General features: G+C 39.3%; 1 protein-coding gene across 8 annotated transcripts in view; it reads left to right on the top strand.

Annotated features, from left to right (window-relative positions):
• The window catches only part of ELAVL4 (ELAV like neuron-specific RNA binding protein 4), an 84,072-nt gene that overhangs the window by 25,858 nt on the left and 37,597 nt on the right, over positions 1-20,617 (top strand). For 7 of the 8 annotated variants that reach the window (XM_017805444.1, XM_017805441.1, XM_017805439.1 and 4 more), the window contains one exon: positions 15,876-16,116. In XM_017805444.1, the coding sequence (XP_017660933.1) occupies positions 15,876-16,116 (241 nt within the window). Of the gene's footprint in view, positions 1-3,376; positions 3,398-15,875; positions 16,117-20,617 lie in introns of those variants that run through there. The other variant, XM_017805447.1, reaches the window with a different exon arrangement.

Here is a 20,617-nt window from a genome sequence, read left to right on the forward strand (position 1 = left end):
TATTATACACAGCTGCATTGTTTGTCTTAAGAGTCATCAGCTAGTAGTTACATTTTCATTTTCTGTTCAATTTGGTGTTTCTACAAAGATTTAAAAATAATGTAATCCTTGTTTTATGGTGCACGTGTTCCTGCTCCGATCTTCCTCTTTTCTTTGTTTTAAGATTATATTAATGAATACAGCCTGCATGTACATAGTGACATTTTCTTTCTGCGTGTAAAAGACGGCATTGTAAATCATCCTATAGAAAAATAGCTATTAAGTTAGTGAAACAGAATTAAAATTGCTACTAATATTAAAAGATTAAAATGTAAACCCTCTTTTTGTTAAGACAGCAAGGTAGAGAAAATGTAGTTGTCTTTAGACATAAAATTTTCTTTTTTTCTTTTTTTTTTTTTTTAATTACCTTGGTGAATTACTGGTCAGAAAGGAGGAAATCTTGCAATTGGGTATTGATGCAATGTGAATACCAGCCATCAGTTTAAAATCCTGTCCCCATGTACTCTACTTATCAAGTTCTCATGTTAGATGCCTTTCCACTGGTGACTGGCTTGGTTGCCTTCTTTGCTTTCTTGCTCTTTATTAATTTTACCTTTTTGAGCTCTCTCAAACTGAGCCCGAGCTGTTGTGACAAAGGATGGTTACAATGAACTGGAAGGGGTATACTTAAAAATCCCATTTGAATGGGTTTGGAATAGTCTTCATCATCTTTATTTGGTCCTGTTAAATATTGTGACTCTAATGAAAGAAAATCCGGTTGCATTAATCTTACTTATGTTTAACGCATTAATTTTTTTGAAATACCTTCTAGGTTACAGGGAATTTTTTCTCCTCAACCTTCCTACTTGGTATGCTGGGAGTGTACTAATTAAATGCAGGTTATTTTCTGTGTGTAATTGTCATACTGTTGGTACATAACCTAGAGCCACTCCACACCCCGAGGTTTTTCAAAAGAAATAAGGTATGATTGCGTCCCATGTTCTAGCAGGGGAATTTGTTGTCTTCTGTGGGAACTTGCACTTTGAAAATAATTTCAGCAAACACCCCAGGCAAGAAATGGGCAGTGGCAGAGAATATTAGAGGAAGAGAGATGCAGATAACTTGACAAATCCACTTGTCTGTTTTGGCAATCTGTGTCCACTAGACACCTCATTTACATGGCCGGACACATTAAAATGTACATTTGTTTGTCTGTGGGACAGCTAACTGGATACACTCTGATGCACTGGCAAATACTGCAATGCAGTATTTTTTCAATGTCATTGGGGTTTTGGGGGAGAAGTGGGCGCAGACAGGCTTTTTGCAAGTGAGGTGATGTTAAAAGCCATGGTACCTCTGTAAGGGATAGGCCAGATTTTGCAAAATTTCTTTATGTGTGATGGAAAGTCACCCCTCCCCCTTGCACTCCTCTCCCTCTTAGTCTTTCTCTTTTTCTTTCCAAGTAGGATGGAGGGAAGAGATGGGTAGACATGTATTTGTGTGTGTGTTCATGCATGTGTATCTTCCCTTCTCACTTGAATGGGTGTTAAGGAAAATGCTGGGATTTGGATGAGAAGGGAAAGAGCATTTGTGTAATGTGATGCTTTCCAGTTGTTTCTGTAAATGTCCAGTTACCAGCAGTGTACGACTTAAAGCAACTTTAAAAGCAAGGGACATTTTTAATTTTTTAAAGAATTTGGAAAGAGGATGGTAACACTCCAATTCAACAAGTACAACAGATTCAATACTAATAAAAATATTAAAGGCTACATGTACCTTGCCTTACCTTTTAAGTATGTTTAACCATTTGAGTTAATGTAAAGTGAAGATGTTGGAGAAACAGATATTCAGAGACCGCTTGCTTGCTTTTTCCCCTCAAATGATCAATCTTTACTTTCTAAAATACTGGAATATTTTAGGTGCAGGGGGCTTTAATAGGTCACTAGCTTTACAGCAAGAAGAAGAAAGGAGGGAGAAAAGGTCTCAATGTGTCAGAGGCAGTAATTGTCTAAAATTAGCCATCTAGAAAAGGCAGGAAAGGCTTGGAGGAAAGAAGGAGGCACTAATATGTGAAACAGCACTCTGCTAGTCGGGGAGATAATGAGTGATAAATCTGAACTGGTGCAGTGGTGTGATGCCCATTAATTTCTCAGAACCTTGACTTTGCAGGTTTGTTACTCTGTTGTTCACACCTTTAATTATAACTAGTTTTGGATGATAGCTTGGGGCACTGAAGACGAGACCTTTTGTTTGTTGTTTACAGATTTAAGTATTCAGAGAGTTTGCAATAGCATTGGAACATCAGAGTTAGAAATTAAATACTTTAAAATGAGATTATAATAAGAGTGCAAGTAGTTCTTGCAACTACCTAACGTTGCTTTATTTGTAGCATTTTCATTGCTTGCATAAATTCATTAGAAATCAGCTCAGCGGTATTTGGTTGATTTTTTTTATTTTCTGTCACTATAATCTGTTTTCCCTAATGGTTTTGGAGCTCCTGATGCATTATTGCTTCTTTAGGGCCCCAAAAATTAGGGAGGAAGCTGAGAGTCCATCTTACCTATTGTTCTACCCTTGACAGTGTCTTACATGAGGACTTCCACCTCAGTGGCTAAGAAAATCTGTACAAGTCAGGAAATGCTGAGAACCAGTTAGGAATCGATAATTAAATGGGAAGGACAGAACATTAAGAAAAGAATTAATTAAAACAAAGGATAGCTAAACCTTTGTGTGTCCTCCCTGAAAATGGTACAGTTGCACAGTAAAATACAAACCTGGCTTTGACAATATTTAGAGGCGTGATGTATATAAAGTGCTGTAGTACGCCTTTGTTGCTAAGGCACGCGCAGTTGCGTCAGCAATGCTGTTGTGATGGGAAATTATTTGTCCTTGAATTCTGAGGGGGGGGAAAAAGCATTCTTTATTTTAATATTTTGAAATTAAACTTCTTTAATTGCTATAAAAATTCTTATACGTTACTGTTGGTATTTTTCCCAGTCCGGAGACGTGCGCCGGTATTTTTCGGGATCGGGGCGGGTAGTATATGTGGTGGCTTTGGAGCATTGAGAACTCTTGGAGGTAAAGGCGATGTGATAATGTATGTTTGTCTCAAAACAGACACAAATGACTATGGGAGGTGGCTCTCACTTGCGGTGCTTCGAGAAGGTTCCACGCATAAATGCGTCTGTCCACGTAAGTGACTTTCGGTGTTGGCAGAGGGCAGCAATGCCCCTGGAGCCTCTCCAGTAGCACAAGTCCTTCAGGTCCAGCCACTCTGCTGCATGCCTGGGTGTGTTCACCGAGCCGTGGAAGGAAAACCAAATTTCTTCCTCTGGTTTTCGCTTCCCAAGGGATGTTTGGTTGAGAACGTCCCATCTGACCCTCCATGTAGAGACCAAAAAGATTTCTGCTGGAGCAGGTAACTGCACTGTGCTTGGGCCCTACCTGTTGGCTTGTGATTGCATGTGCGCTTGTTTGGAGTAGCTGATTCGTCTTCCTGAGCACTGAGAAGTATTTTCTCCCAGGTTGAGTGCTGTTGAAAAGCTTTTGTAGGGGCGTAAGGGATGAAGGAAGCTTGTCCTTCTTCCTTTTCCTCCCCTTAAGAAGCTCTCATTGTGTTCTGGAAAACTAGCAAAGACAGAAATACTTACAATTAATAATTTAAGGTAGATCTGTCTCCTCTTGTAAGGTTATGTCTAATTGCCCAGCAAGGATGTGGGATTTCAGGAACTGACTCTGCTCCCTGACTCTTCTGCTGCAGGTCAGGGCAGTTGCCAGAAGTCTGAGTTCCTTCGCTGCCATTAAAAGCAAAACTGATATTTGTGACTTTGAGAATTATTGTTGCTAGACTGAACTTTGTTGAAAGGTCTGACATTTGTTTAACACATGGATTAATTTAGACCTTTGATGTCTATGATGTGTTTAAGTCAACCTCTTTATAGTTGTTCTGGTTTGAGAGGGTCATAAAAAAACATGGGCAAAATACTAACAAACCTTTTTAACGAGTTGAGTGCTAATCTGGGGAGGAGGTCGTGCCTTTTCTCAGTCCTCTTCAGCTGACATGTAGACTCCTGTAGTCATCAGCAGTCTGATTTTAGATAATATATAAAATTCATGACTCAATGGCATGAAATATCCCATGTTGAAGTCACTACCCCGTGGTGGAGTGTTAAGGCTTTTTGCTTTTGAGATCAGAGGTATTTGGGGGTGTTTGGCTTTTTTACCTGCTTGAAAGGTTTAAAAAATGTGACTGTTAATTGCAATACTTGTATTAATCTTCTGTTGGTCCTCCTCGGTCTTTGAATGGTGGTCAGTGACTTTGCTTAACTATGTGCAGAAGAATTTGTTGGGCGAAGATTATTTCTGTAGAGCAGAAGGTACAGTCACGACACTGTAGAAGTAATAATGCACGTAAATAAATGCTTCTTAAGTAAAAATAGTTCTAATATCATTTCCCGTATATCTTTGTTCCAAATGAAGTTACTGGCAGTAGATGAGTAGGGGGAAGTTGATTTTTAGCAGAAAGCGTGAATGCTGGAAATTCTTCCTAATATGTGTGTGCCAGCTATACTGTGACAATGTTGCTGTCGATTCCCTTCCTGTGAGAGCAGCTGTTCAGGGAATTAAACTCTTTGCTTGATGCAGAGAGTCCTGAAAAATTCAACGTGCAGCTACGGTGGTGGCTGTGGCCATTTTTAGTGTGCCCGTTGATGGGAACTAACTCCATGATCTAGCACAGTAGCATATTGTTCTTTAGACTAACTGGGCCAGGACAAAATTATCATTCTGTATTTCGTGTGCTCTGTGAGAGATTCCGGAGAGCACTTCAGAATTTGACATTGTGTTTGATAATTTATAGAGCACAGTTTATATTTAACTGTAGACACGCTAATCCAGGGGAAAAGAGTAGTATATTTTTAGAATCCTCTTTTTATTGTCTGTGCTTGTCATCACCCAACTACTGAAAGAAGCGTTAGCAAATGTAGATGCTCACTGGGATAGACATTTGTTGAGTTTAATTTTCATTATTAGTCTTTGCTAAATGCAAAAGTGAATGTTATTTGTGTGATAGTCTTTGTGATGATGGAGGAGCTTGGCACCCACACGTAGCTGTTGTGGCCGCTGGAGGAGCCACGTTCTCCTCCAGCATTTCAGTGCCAGGCTGGACCAGGACACCTGGGCTGAATGACTCTGGTCAGGGGTGCTTAGGTGATGTACTAGTTTTAATAATGACAGTGTCATTCTGTTTGAGGTGAAACACATGGGTGAAGTGGATGCAGCTCTAAGTTTAAGGAGTCTGCCTGAGGCTGCTGAGCGTTGTTAAGGAAAGCCTGGGCAGTAGAAAGGACAGTAGCTTGGTTGGTTTGACTTTAATACTCAGGCTGTTCTTACGTGTTTAAGCTCTTAAGACATTTCTGCCTGCTAATCTGTTAATGCTGCCATACTCCCAGCTGCCTTTTGACATCTAAGCAGAATGTACTGTGTGGGGTTTGAGTCAGGGCAGCTGGGGTGGCCTGGGTACCTCCCTGTCACCAGGCACCTGTACCTGAGCAGGGGCTGAGCTCGGCAGGGCTCCTGTTGGATGCTTGAGCAGGATCATGTTTTAACCATGAGTTTATCCATGAGGTCTGCTCACCTTTTTAAGAGGAGTTTTGATATATTTTTAATTTTGTCGTGTTCAGGGGATGTTTGTTTATTCGCATAAGAATTTGGTGAATTTGAATATCTCATTCGGAAGTTTTAGGAGGCGTCTTAGTAATTGGAATAAGAAGGGTGTTTGGTTTGGCCTGTGGCACGTTTCTCTTCCTTAGTACAGAGATTGTTTGTCTAGGATAAACCATTATGATCTGTGTTAGCCTGACCTGTGACAGGTATGTGCACATGTACTTGATATTTTGTCCTCTATTGACGAATAATACATTATTAATCTATGGGTAGTAGGTCTTTGGGATTAGCATAGATGCTTTCATGCCTGAGATTGATTGTTTGAATTTAAGTATTACTGAGATATTTATCCCATACAGTATATTAAAACTTACTCTTGTTTGAGCCATTTTGTAGCTATTTGTTAGACCATCAGAGTAAACAGCTGCCTTTTCTTACTAGAAAGTAATTTCTGATTATTTTTCCACCAGAAATTTGTCAAGTCCTCAACTGCTATTACCTGTTCATTACCTTTAAGATGGTGATGGCCGTATTCCTTCCATTAATTCATTGTAACTTTGTCTACTGTAGGTATGTTACAGAAGCAAGAAGGTCTATAATTTGTGAAAAGTGTGTTTCCATAAGCAATATTAGTGTGGTACAGGGCTGTAGACTAACAGGCAAATGGTAGAAAAGATGTAAATTTATTTCTTATTACTAATATGGCTAAGTTTTAAGAGAAATACACTGTTGGTTTGCAGCAAGCAAACATTTCTAATGATAGAGATAGGACTTAGCTGAACATCACAGTTTCTATTTTGGGGTCTATCTCGCTGAGACCTGCAAGCAGCAGTATCCATAGAGATGCTGTTGCCAGCAGTCGAGATGTACACATGTTGATTAGTGTTTCCTAATTGCGTTTACCAGTGTGTCTTCATTAAGGTCCTGGTGAGGACAGAGCCTTAAAACATCTTGAATGGGGCATGTGTTTTGCAAAGCCATCCATTCCTGCCTAATGTAAGCCTGTCTTTGCATGAAAAATACATGGGCAACATTTTCACAAGAGCTTATGGCTTAGGAGCTGAAATCCTATTGCAGTGAACATTAATGAATCTTAAATCGCTTAAGGGCTTCTGAAAATTGTAGCTTTTTGTTTCTAGAACTTCAGTAGAAATAACAGCAGTGGGGGGTTGGATGTTCCTAGGCTTCACGGAGAGCCTGTGCTGTCCTTGCTTTGCTTTGCCTTCTGGTAAGTAGATGTTTTTAGGTTTTGCTATGGCTTGTAATACAGCGTTCACTGTCTAAACTCTCGGGGTTGCAAATGATTCTAGATTATTTTCTTAAAGGGAAAAAACATAAAGTGGAATTGTGACAGGTCTACAGCAGCTGAAGACTTGCAGCTGTCTGCTTCTTACATGAAGATGTACGTCCCCGTGGGAATCTGTGCGTCAGTGCACAGTGCAACATGCATATTCCCAAGTCAGTAATATAATTCAGTTACAGATTAACAATATATAACTCAGTAATATAGTCAGTAAACCACACAAGTAAGTAGTGATTAGGAAACAAAACAGAGCTAAAAATAAAATGCAGAAAGTAACCAGAAATATAAAAATACTTTCTCAATTTCCTTTGCTTTCATTTCAGTGTATTTTTAGGCTGTATGTCCTTTAGACTGAGGATCTGTCTTAAATGTTGATCTCTGCCATGCTCTTGTCTTGTCTAGTATCTAGGCTTTTGAGACTCTCTTCAATCTTTCAGGGTTTGCCCTCATGTACTTAATGCTTTTGGTGTATCTTTTATCACCCTGTTAGCACAGATTTTAAATATGGTTTTTTTAGTCACCATCTCTTTTTCAAGAGGGACAGTGAAGTCACTGGGAGACCTCTTGCCTCTGATATCTCTCTAATAAACTACAGTCTGTGGAGAAAGAGGATGTTTTCATCAAATTTTGGCTTGGAGCGTCAATCAAAGAAAGATCTTTTTGCTGAGACTGTTTTTTCAGACTCCTTTAGCCTTTGTGTGTATCTTGAGAGAACAAGTAGTAGCCTTGGTGAAAAGCCAGGAGGGAATAAGAAGCAATCCAGAATCATGAAATGAATAAAATAAAGCCCTTGTAAAAGTTTAGGTACAGACTTGCCTGGTATGAATTTGGCAGAAGTAGAAGAGTGATTGAAGAGGAAATAAATGTTCCTACAGAACTTAGAGCCTGACCACGTTGCCTTTATTCCAGTTCAAAAGTAGTACAGACCTCTGCGCAGAGGCGGCTGGTGACCCCCAGAGATGCAGGTGGGCAGGAGCCTTTGATGACTGTGTCCCAATACAGAAGTAGGACACCTCCCTGTCACCAGCCTTTGTTGTGGTCTGTGGCCTGGGGATGCAAGGGCTTGTAAGGGTTTTTAACCTGAGCTATTTGGGTAACTATCTAACAGACAGGACACATCTATTTTTCTCTCTGGGTGTTTTTGATGATGGCTTTCTCCAAAACTCTGCTCCAGAGCAGTGTTTGAATGCTGTGAAATCAAGGCTGTGTTCTCCTATATCTTGCTGTGGTAAATCATGTTTGATGGCAGAAATGATAAGCACATTCTGATAAAACCATTCTAAATAAAGAAGTGTGTAGCTGGCTGGTGTTGTGGAAGTCAGTTTGTGGTAGTGAAAAATGACCTTGACACAGGGGCAGCAGCAAACTTCTGTGTCCATCACCTCTTCTAGTTTTCCTCACCATTTCACTAGTGCTGTTGCTGTAGACTTTGATAAGGTATTTGGAGTACACCTAAGAACAGAACCAAACACCTCTGAGGTTTCCAACGGGCATAGTTTCTCCATGGTCTTTGCAAGAGGTGAGGAACCTGGAAACAGCGGTGGAAAGGGAAGCCCAGTAGAAATTCATAAAGAACCTCAAAGTCTCTGAGTTCAGGTAATACATAAGACAGAGTTACAACTATATTCTGCTTCCAGAAGAGCAGAATTGTTGTCCTTACAGATGTGCCGTGCAGCGCTTTGCCGTGCTTCCCAGAAGTCATTGTGCATGGAATCATTGTCCATGCATCTGCTCTCCAGTCCTGTGTGTTTCCTCTGTGCCTTACGGAGTGCAGAGCTGTATGTATAATAGTAGTTCTCCTCCTCCAGTTTCTTGCCCCCAGAGCAGCTGTAGGAAGAGTAAAAAGCCGTACGAAGTGTGTGATATGGTGCCTTTGTTCCTACCTGTGTGGTTATTGAATGTGTAGTTCCACGAGGGGTTTCCTCTACTGCTCGGTTAGTAGTTACTGGTGTTGAAATAGTTGTGGCTTATTTTGGTGTCTCCTTTTTCTCCCCACTCATTCCCTTTTTGTCCTCGAAATCAAATGCAAAACTGTAGAGTCTGTACTTCATGGGAACAGAAGACATTTATCTGAAACTCTCTCAAAGAAAATATGATTTGGTGCATCATTGCACCTTTTTGAGAAAGTTGTTAGGAGTTCTGTAGAGGACCTTATCACTGGGCTAGGTTTGAGGGCATGGTGGTGTGTTATGGAGCTGTCACAGCTTACCGTGTAACTTCCAACAGTTTGCCTAGATACTTTCCTCTGGTTTGATTTTTCACTTCTGCAGAACATGGAATAAAAGTAACAGATTTTACCTTTCTGGCTTTTGTAACAGTGTTGGTACAGCAGCAGTCCCTGCCCTTACTACCCATTTGTACAGCACAACTTGGTGCTGCTATCGTTTCTATCCTTCAGGCACTGCTGTGATAACAAGTAATATTGCCAATAAACTTTGCATTTGTTTCACTGCAGACTGGGGACAGAATATCTTGTTTTAGCATATTCACACAAAAGCCTATAATGGACTGGCTCAGGATAAACTTAGCTATTAAAGAAAATAATTTCCTCCTTTATTTGAACTGAAGCTTGCCTCTTAAAACGAGTGCATTTGTTGTCTTCTCCATTTGGATCATTTGTGTGCTCTATACAATTATTGTGGCACCCATAAATGTGAATTTGCTGAAAATGTTTGAATGCCATTTCAACCTGAGTGCAGCACACTCAAAGCGAGTAAAACAACTGTATCTGTGCCGTGAGAGCCACAGACTGCTAGTTTTCTGAGTTGATATTTTCAGCTGTATCTATATTTAAAATATTAAATAAGACTTTTACTTGAAGGAAGGTAAAGATGGAGCATGAGTGGTGAACATGTCAAAATATGGAGGGTTAGATAATGATTTGTTTCTGGAATATTGGATTTCCCTCCAGGCAGATTTACCCAAAAGCTTCATTTTCCTCCTTTATTTCATGTTCATGATGTATTTATTAGGTAAATAATAGCAAAGTCTAGTTGTGCAGTACATAAGCATTAATAAAAATGTAGTTGACAGTGAAATTTGACAGTTGTGTTACAGTTAAGAAAATCTGTACTGGAGCTGCACACAGAGCATCATTTGCCTCTCCTAAGGTCACTTTAGAAAGAAGCCCAACGTGAGGTCTGCAGGAGGTTCAGGTGCACCTACTTCTTGCTCTGGCTGGAGTTGTGGTTTTGAACCAGTGAAGACTTAAAATCACTGTCCTTTTCCTTTAACATCCCTAAGGAAGGTGGTATGATGTGTTCTAAACAACGTGCTAAATCCTCATGGAGTGAGTCGCAGGGAGTGCATCTGAAGGTGGGGTGTGGAGTGCAGTGGCTGGTCCAGGGCTGAGGGACCTCGTCTTGGATGTTCTGATGTATTTTCTGCTCCATTCCCACGGATCAACCTGGCTCTGGCATGGCTGTTCGTGGCTCAGCAGATGGGAAGGCTGTGGATGGATTGGTCAGGCAGCTCCTGTAAATGGGGCTTTTCTAACCTGCAGAAAAGTTCTAGAGGAGCAGAGGCTTGTACTGTGCTGACTTCAATTCAAAAGAGCAGATTGGGTGGGAGTTAAAGCCTGTTTCTCATTGTAGAAGGAAAACCTTTGTGAATCTGTGTTTATTTTCTTTGAGAGGTTTTGTTTGTTTCTTCTTTTGTCATCGTTTTTCAGGAGATGGCTGTGGGACCTCTGCCATGGCACCATTTGTTTTCACTTGTAAAAGCAAACAACTTGCAATGCTAATTAAAGAGCTTTTTTAGATAAAGTAAGAGCTTTGCATTATTTATCTAAACTCTTTTTTATGGGAAAATGTTCTGAGTTTGTTCATTAATGAACACTTAGAAATAATATAAAATTAGACCTCATGAATTCTTCATGAGGTGTAATTTGCCATGATCATTTTTCTTGGCATTTAGGTGCTGTGAACAGTTCATTATTCATAGCTAACTTTTTTGACTTCTGAGTCCTCAAAATGGATATGTCTGCATGAATTTTCTGGGTTTTAAAGTTTTTTCCCGATTTTGATTTTAGGAGAAGATTGTTTGTGGTATGTTTAAAAACACTTCTCTTTAGTGCCTATAAGTAACACTTATTTTAAAGATCCTTAATTGTGACTTTTTTTTTAATACATACCAAATCAATTTTTGTTTATTGTGGAATATGGGCAGTGGAGTACACATAATTCAGATGGCAAGAATGGGTGCTGATTATTTGCTGAACACCAGCTCCGTTCAGTGTATGTACATGGCAGTCTCAGTTCAACATTCAGCACTTCTTTTAGACTGCTGAGAACAAATTTTGTAAATAAAAAAAATGTGTATTTACATTTATCGAGCCATTGGCTATTGCTTCTGCATGCAGTAGGGAGATAAGGCAGTCCTAGTCTGTGGGTAGTTTTCTAAATGATTCATTAACTGTGCTTTGTAATGGTAGATGGATGTCACACATTTACTGTAATAACTGAAGATTAGTGTCAGTTACTCTGGCTTGTAATAGTTTGTAATTGTAATAGTTGTGTTTATGCACACAGGTATTGTTTGCATTATTGTTGGAGCTAATATTTCAGCAGGAGTAAATTGAAATTGAATTAATTGAAAAAAAAAAACAACGAAGATATGATAGAAGTATTTCTGAAACATTAGTAATGTAGGAGTTGCTCTAATGGATATTTGTGGCTGATACTCTGTGGGAGGGGTTATACCAAGCCTTTTGGTAAGCAGTGTTTTGCAAAACATTGGCAAAGCTTATGTTGTCTTCCCCAAAGCATTTCTTTGTGAAATCTGTCAAACTAAAATACCTCTTGCTTTGCTGATAACATTACCATAGTGAGAAAAGTAGTGCACCAGGAAGTCATCATTTTTAAAAGCAGCAGTCTGAAAAACATGCAGAATTTGAAATATGGGTTGCCTTTAACTTACAAAATTGCAGTCTTCAAATTCTGTAACAGACAGTATTTTTCAGTGTTACAGAGTATTCAAATTATTGGTGGCTAAATGATCAAATGTCTATTAGCAGTAACTGCAGTTTATTCTTCAGAGATACGGTTACCCTGTATATAGAATATTGTATTGCAGTACTGGGAGTCTGGCAAGTTATTGCCAAAAAAAAAAAATTTAAAAAAAAGGCGTCTTTGTACCAGTAGCATGTGAATGTCATCACACATGACATTTGCACTGTAATATTTCAAGACCAGTAGTAGCTGCCTAAATTGGGTCAGAGAAGGTCTACAAAAAGAGGTGTTGCTCAGAGCACAGAGGTATTGCTAATTTCACATGGGTATAGAGCTTTAATACTAATCTTCAAGATAATAATAATCTTCAGTATATTTTGTTTTTAAAAAATTAGGGTAGGGGTTAAGTCACTGTTAAATTTTCCACATTTGTTTTGCCTGTATCTGAATAAGCCCTTGATGAGTTAGACAGAGTTACAGCCTCCTTTAATATTTTGATAGAATTGGACTGCTGCCCAATACTTTCCTATATTTAAAGAAGTTATTACCAGTAATTAAAACCTAGTAAGTTAACTGCCTGTCCCAGAAACGGGAGTATCAATTTCAAAAATGTTCATGTTGTGATACAGGTATTGAATTAAAAATGTAAATCTTAGTGTTGTGGATAGAAGAAAAGAAAACCATACAGCGAATGTCATGTTGAAATCTATTTGAATAAATAATGTTACTCTTATGTAATGTGCTGACTGATGTGGAATCAACAGCTACTTAATATTAAAAACAGTCATCGACAATAAATGTCCCAGTGCATGCACACTGAACTCTGCACAGGGTTTGAGCACCAGACATGCCGGGGAGAGGACTGAATGTTTGGAAAGGAGAGCTAGGACTTACCTTTTTGTTACCATTAATAATTTAAGTGTTTACTTGTCACGAGAATCAGTATGTACAGCTGAAGTAAGTATTATCCCTTTGTGCCCGTAAGAACTTTGAATGCAAGCTGTGGTATGTAACTGCTTTTGCACAGAAATCCATTGTAAAGGGAGACTTAAAATTATGCAGTAAAAAAAATAAATCTGAAATTTGTTATTAGAAATGCTTTTAATAATTTTTCAAGGTTTCTCTGTATCCATTGTCTCTTTTTTAATATAGCAAGTCCATTTTCAGTAACCTATGACTTGGCAATAATTTGAAGGGCAAATAAGTGCCTCAGTTTTCCTTTGTACTGTTAAAAAATCAGGAAAACTTAATTGGAGTTGAGAGTAACTAGGAAGAAAACCTGGCACCTGGTGCAAAATTAGTTTATGCCAAGATACTTTGAAGTATATGAGGAAATGTACTTGTTCAAGAACAGATTTTTACCGAGCAGCTTACTCTTAATGTTCTAAATGTGTTAAATGTCTGAGTTGAATTCTGTTCCTTTGCTTGGTGTGGAAGGTATGCATGCTGAAAACGAACTAAAAAGCATTGCAAAATGCCTAAGTAGGACACCAGGCAGTTTCGAATTTTGTTTTCTTTCACATATTTTTTAAAAGATCCAGCGTTATTGTCTACTGTGGGGAACTATAGATAGCTTTTGTGTCTGTTGCTAATAATAGATGATGTACCTTCCTCGGTGTGTTGTGCTGAAGTCCTGCTTCTGCTGTAACTGAAACCCATGGTGTGGTATTCCTGCTGGCTTCAGAAGGGCAGGATCAGTCCCTAAAACTGCAGTTTATCTTGTGGGTTATGTTGGGAAGAATATGGTCCAATGATGTAAAGGCACATGGAAAGCTGCGGTTAACCATGTCAGCTGCTTCACTCATCTTCTGACTACGTGTTAGCATCACAAGTGGAATTTGTCCCCCAATTTTAATCAAGTTGATGCAGATCCAGCCTATATGAGCAGGCTGTGCTGAGCTGAGGTGCATTAGCCTTGGGGTGTGAACCCCGGCCCCGCAGCAAAGCTTAGAGCCGGTGTCTGCTGTGGGGTCACGGAGGTGCAGAGATCAAAGGATGATCTTCCAGCTGGAATCCCCAGCTAAACAGATTTGGCAGCGTCTGAAGCACTTAGTAGTATGTGTGAGTAAATACATGTATGAAATTGGATTGAAGAAGGGATGTATGGCCGATAGGTGAAAGGGGAAATCTTGAAGGAAGAGCGTGGGGCTGGCACAGCTTGGCCGAGGATGTCAGCAGTGCTTGGTGCCACGTGGCTGGTAAAATTGGCAGGGGGATTCTGGTTTGGATGTGCCCATGTCTTTCAAGAAGTGACTATTTTTGTGCAGTTTATTTTCCAAATGATTCTGCTGTATGGTTTAAGACATTTCTGTTAAGCACAATGTGACAAGGCTTCTTTTTATTTAAAAGCTGTTAAACCAAGTAGCTATTCCTGGGCTTGATAATAAAAAATAATGGTAATTCAAAACTTATTTCCATTGATAAAAAAGAGGGTTATTTCCTAAATGAGATATTAAACTAACGCTGAAGCATTTCAATTAAAAAAAAAGACATGACCAGAATATAACCTATTTAGACTCTGAGCCACCCTCGTGCTGTTAATTTTAGAATATACACCCTTTTTTTTGGTGTGTGTGTGTGTGTGTCTCCATCCTCCTGAATTGCAGGCCTAATTTGTCACAACATGTACCTCCCTGGATTTAAAAAAGAAAGCAAATTAAGTCTTGAGTAATTATAATAATTACAGGATCAGAAGAATACCAGGTTCAGAGTGTGATGCCTTAGCCCTCTGTTCTACTGTGTTTATCCCTGTCCCTGGGCAGTGGAATCTCCTGCCTGGGGCAGGAGTTTGGATCCCTGTCTCAGTCCTTGATGGAAGGACACTGAGCCTGTCGGAGGGTTATCTTCGATACGAGATACCAGTGAAGCTGCACATCACAAACTTCACAGCAGGCAGCAAAAGCCACCATTTGCTTTAATTTATCCATATTTGAGACTAAGATGATGTCCTTCCTTTGTCAGCAGTGGCAACAGTAAAGACAGGCTGGAAGCCACAGTAGAGCAAATAACATAGAAAAAGCTTAAAGTACCCAGGTTTTTCTGCTTCCTTTGTCTGCTTGTGCAGTATTTGGATGAAAACTTGTGTTCTGCAGATAAACATGCAGGCAGCTTTGCTCACGTGATGGGTGGCACTGGTGACAATGGGGCTACTGTCCTGCAACGCACTTTGCTAAGCTGGGTTCTTATTTATCGTTTTTTGGAAAGGTCTGTTTGAGTTCCTTCTGTGAAAATTTGAGTTTCACATTTCAAGATAGATGTGCTTGTTATAATTCCAGCCTGCACCTGTGCCTGATAAGCCCTTCTCTGATTAAACCTTTTTGATTTCAGTAAATATCTGAAGACCTTTGTATCTCTGAAGATTGCAAATCTAGGGCTTTATTATTTAAAGAGGTGTCAGTTCGTTAGTGGAAAATATAGATGGAGAATATAGGTCATCACTGGAACCAGTAAGTGGTATATCTTGGGACACTGAGTTTATTAATTGAAGGCAGTCTGAATGATGACACGGTGCAGATTGACTGTGCCTGGTTAATGTTGTTGTCATTGCACTCTGTGATACAGTTATTAAATAGGTAAAATATTTTACCTTTTCATATAAAGCCATACACTTAGTTCATCTGATTTAATGGAACTATAATTTTAATTATGATTATTACCTTAAATTATAATTAAATTTATGTGGTTTAAATTTACATTTGTGAAAATGGCTGCGTGATGAAAGCAGAAATCAGCTTCGCATTAACAAAAAAAGAAGGTTTTTTAACTGCATCTTAGTATATGCTCACAGCCAAAGACTAGCATGACCTACTTTGCAACAATAACAGAGGAATCAAGCCGGGTTTTTTTGTTGAAGTATCTAAATTGGCCACAAATGCTACCTACTCATTCGTTTGTGAGTATCTTTAAAAATAGCTATTGTATCTATGAAACTTAAAGGTGGTTTTTTTCCCCTTTCTCTTTTTTTTTTTTTTTTCCTGTAGATAATTAGCACCATGGAGCCTCAGGTGTCGAATGGCCCTACTTCCAATACAACCAATGGACCCTCCAGCAACAGTAGAAACTGCCCTTCCCCCATGCAGACAGGGGCTGCTACAGATGACAGCAAAACCAACCTCATAGTCAACTATTTACCCCAGAACATGACCCAGGAGGAGTTCAGGAGTCTCTTTGGGAGCATTGGTGAAATCGAATCCTGCAAGCTCGTGAGAGACAAAATCACAGGTAAGCGCTTCCTGCTGTGGATTTTACCTGCACCGGGGTCAGTTTACGTTTGGGGTCAGCAAAACCTTAGTGCTTGTGTTGCAAGTGCTTAGCACAGGGGATGCTGCGGATACAGTGGTAAACTTCTTCAAATGGCAAGCCTTTAGTTTTCAGTGCTGCCCACGGGATCCAGAACAGCTGAGAAGCCCCTCACCTTTCAGCCTCTGTACAGATCTGAGGGGAAGTCTGAACATTGCCAGCCTGGATGGGTGTAACACTGTGCAGCTGCTTGCAGGAGAGCTCAGATGAAGGCTTTACTTTCCTGATCGTTCTCATTTTTATTTAACATTGACTTGTAGTCAGAATAGCTTGAGCCAACTGACTCTTCCTAATTCTGACTCTCTTATTTGAGCTTCACTTATACCTTCATTAAATTTTTGCTTGTTTAAGAACACTGTAACCTAAGATCGTTCTGCATGCCCATCACAGCTTCTTGACCATGATGTTCTGAACAGCAGTGAACTGTAGTTGGGACACACTGCTCTGAATTTCGTTTGGGCACTTGTAGATACTGATTAATGAATGGTTTCCCAAATACATTTTAATGTGCCGTGATCATTTTTTGTGTGGAATGGCACCTGTTGGTAGGTGCTTTCAGAACAAAAGCCTCCCACTACAGATGCTGCCTTGAGGAGGAGAGATGTCTGCACTGTCACTAGGGGAGGTGTGGATGGGTGCAGATGCACCTTGCCTGCTCCGTATCCTTGCTGCTGCAGCCGGGAATTCACTGGTGCACAAGATGATGAGATGAACCATCAGCTTTTATTGCTTGCTTTATAGGTTAGTTTTATAGGTTGTGTGTCTACTCACACCGTAGGTGGGGAGCAGCTGAAATTTCACTGCTGTTCAGTGCATCACCAGCACTGTTATGTTTAGCACAGAGCAGCAGCCTTGGGAATGAAAGGGTTCCAGAAAAGGAGGCAGCTCCTCTCAGGTGCACTCCTGGTAACTTGGGTGTGTGCTCTGTGGAAAGAGGCACCGTGGAAAGATGAGGAATTAAAATGCAAATCTTCATACCTACTTCTACAACATCCTGGCAGCCATTGTATTGGCAGCGTTAGGATGATCTGCTTAGTCCTTTTCGACATGCAGTGCTTTTTTATTTATTTCCTGACGTACAGCAATGCTCTAGTTGAACACAAGGCACATAACAAATGGCAGTAGCTGCAGGGCAGCTCAAGTCCTCACAAGTGTAGTCCAGCAGAGCTTTCTTTAGCACATTGACTATGATGTATCTATTGCAATTTATCTTGTGATTTGGCCACAGCTTTGGGCATTTTAAAAGGAAGAAGATTGAAAAATAGAATTTACTTATTTATTTTTTTACTGTTTTTCTACATACCGTTGTTTCTCTTCTACCTGAGAAATATAATTGCAGTTTAGTTCAGTTATTTCAGACAGAAGTGAACACCTAACCTTCATCTGCAGGAGTCCAGTGTGCCTAGCTTGGATTTTGATCATGGCAGGTCTTGTGTTTCATGAGTACCATATCCCTCAAATTCATGGTTACTTCCTAGCAATAGAATTTCAAGACTTTAGATATTCACTGTTGTTTTCGTAGGGAATTGGCTGTCTTTGGATGGAGAGCCATTACTTCATCAACTAGGAACAGTATTCGTTTTGTTTCACTCCATCTCCAGGCTTTTGTCTCTTTTTGTATTTGAAGATGTGAGAATTTTGCTATATGGTCATCTGACATATTCTTGGGTAGTTTTTTTGCCTGTGCTCTCTTTCAGTGCAAAGTCCATAAATCTTCGATCGCTAAAATATTTTAAAGGAACCGTTCTTTAAAAAAACCTTACGCAGAGACCTCGAGGACATCGCCCCTACATGTTGTTTCAAGAAACGATAGAAGTACTAAAGAACCCAATTTGCAAAAAAAAAAAAAAAAGTCCTCCAAATTATTTGTGCTGTATTTGAAAACAAAATTTCATCTGCTAGGGTTTCAGGCCTGTTTTCAAGGCATTGTGCAACATTACTAAATTTGAGGATGCACGTTCATTGCTCAGATTGAATTCAAAGTTAGTAAATCAAATGCAGTTCTCTGCCAGAAGCAGTTCATGTTTTAAAGGTTCTTAGAACATGGAGAGTAACAAAATGGAAATGCACTGAGGTCATACCCAGCTCATCTTTCCAGATCATCACTATATCTGTTCTTCATTATGCTCCTGGTTGGGTTTTTTTGGGGACAGGAAGGGTGAAGTATGCCAGTAGGCTGTAACAGGGATGACTGGCAGCTTTTCAGGGGTTCTTTGCTTTTTCCTTGTTAAAAATCGATGTGGGTATTTTTTTTAAAAGTGAAAGCTGTATTGCAAAAAAACCAGTAAATTCTTAAGCTATTGCTCAAATGGTGAAGATTTGAAACAGCGTAGCTTTTATCTACTTTTGGATTTTTTTTATAGTTTTTGTTGACATTTTGGCTTCTTTTTTAATAAATCTCATCTGAGCAACTTCTGTTTTGTTATGCCTCTAAACAAGTGGTGTTCTGTTAAAAATCTGATTTGTCTTCATATATATGAAGTTTGCCTCCTTGCTGAGCTAAAATATCAGGTAAATAAAAGAAGAAAAAGTTAGCCGTAGGGGGAGGTTGCTTCAAGAAAAATAGAAAAGGTCATAAACTGAATCATGATTGAATAGTTATCCTGGCAAAACCATGGTAGAAAATCTCCAGTGTATTTCTGAGGCTAGGAAGGATTGAATTGGTTCATGTAAAAGATTCCGTTTCCCCTGTGAAGGAGCTGCACAGATTTTTGTGGAATAATGTTAAGTCTTCCAGAATGTTTTTGGTTTTTTTTTGAGGAGTTCAAAGGTAAAGCAAGTCTGTTAAACTCACAGGATCTCTGAGAGAATTCGTGACCTGAACTCTTATTAAAAATGGGTTAAACAATATAAGTCGGGAATAGTCACCTGCTCAGTCTTCTTGCAGTCTTAGAACAGTAGTAGGAGTTCTTAATAAAATTGGTTTGTGATGTTACCCCCTCGCTTTGGAAAGACACATGTTTAAACAAGCATATTCCTTCACTAAAAAACTATGCTAATTTGGTAGTACACCGTACTGAGTTGAATAGGAATGACAGCTTCGAAGACAGCCTTTAATTTGGTATTCAAAACCAAAATCGTAAACTTCGGTTTTGTTTGGTAGCTTCTCAGAACAGGCAGGATATACAGAAGCATTTTTTAAAGATGCTGATGACTTGAGAGAGGAGATGGAAGTCAGGCATACATTTTAATTATGGGGGAGGGGTTGCAATAGCAAAAGTAGGGGTTTTTTTTGCACCGCAGAGATTTTAAGGGAATGAGACAAGGAAAAAACAGACTGAAGATAGTTGCCTTCATTTGGCAGGGTGTTTAATAAAAGCAGAACTTGTGGTTGTAAAGTGTGCTTATTAAATTCTTCATTTACACTACCTAATTAATTCTAGCATTTTAAATTAACAGTGAAACTGGTCCCTGCTGTACCATTTCATAGCTACAGCATATTTCGTCCAACAACCCAGTTGTTCAGGTTTAATCAGCTGCGCTCAAAAAATAAGAAGGAACCTGAGTTCAAAAAAAAAAAAAAACAACCAACTAAGTAGCATAAACATTTCAGAGCAGCGCTAGATTAAGGGAGGTGACTTGATGTAGGAAAACCACGGCTTCAAATGGATGTGGGACTCAGCACTAACCAGTGATGCTAAGTTATACAGTGTTGCAGATGCTCTGATTTCTTATTTTGTGTTAAGAAAACCAGTGACAAACATCTTCATGACTTGAAGGAGAGGGCTTGAACTCATGAGAATATTCAGAGAAGAAATGCTGAACTTGTTTTGTCCTGTGTTTGAAAACAAAAGACCCAGTCAGCGTGGTGTCCGTCAGACACTGTAGTTGCTGCTGGCCAAGTGAGTTGTCCTTGTTGACATAGTTTGTGTGTGGGAGAAGGGGGTGTTTGTTATTAATTATTTAATTGATTTGGTAGCCTTAGCTGAGCTTTCAAGACTTATATTTTTATTCCTCTGTAACTTACCCAGGAGTGTATATCTCTGAATATTCAGATGATCAGTATCTACAAATCTTCGGTCCTCAAATAATCTTTCCTCTCTTCAAATGATCCAGGAACACTGTAAAGCAGAATATTTATTGATACAAGATTTCTCTTCATCCCTTAAATTATGATTGAATATGCATAATGCTGCTGTGTGGTACAACTTGATATTCTTTGCACGTATAATCAGGAATGTCATTGCTCCTCTGCCCAAAATGCAACTCTGGATTTTTTTATTTTTTTTTTTAAATCATTCCTTTTGAATTTGCAGTTCCTTTAAGGCTAAGCACAAAGACTGAAGTACTTCACTTTAAGGTATTTTTAATAGGACTGATGCATTAAAACTGTGTTCAAAAATAATCATGGCATTGTAAGCATAATATAGATACTGATGATCCTAGTGAAAATCCAGGACAGACAAGCTGTTGACTCAAAATG

Source organism: Lepidothrix coronata, unplaced genomic scaffold (assembly GCF_001604755.1).
Source record: "Lepidothrix coronata isolate B3197 unplaced genomic scaffold, Lepidothrix_coronata-1.0 Scaffold12, whole genome shotgun sequence".
Taxonomy (NCBI): Eukaryota; Metazoa; Chordata; class Aves; order Passeriformes; family Pipridae; genus Lepidothrix; species Lepidothrix coronata.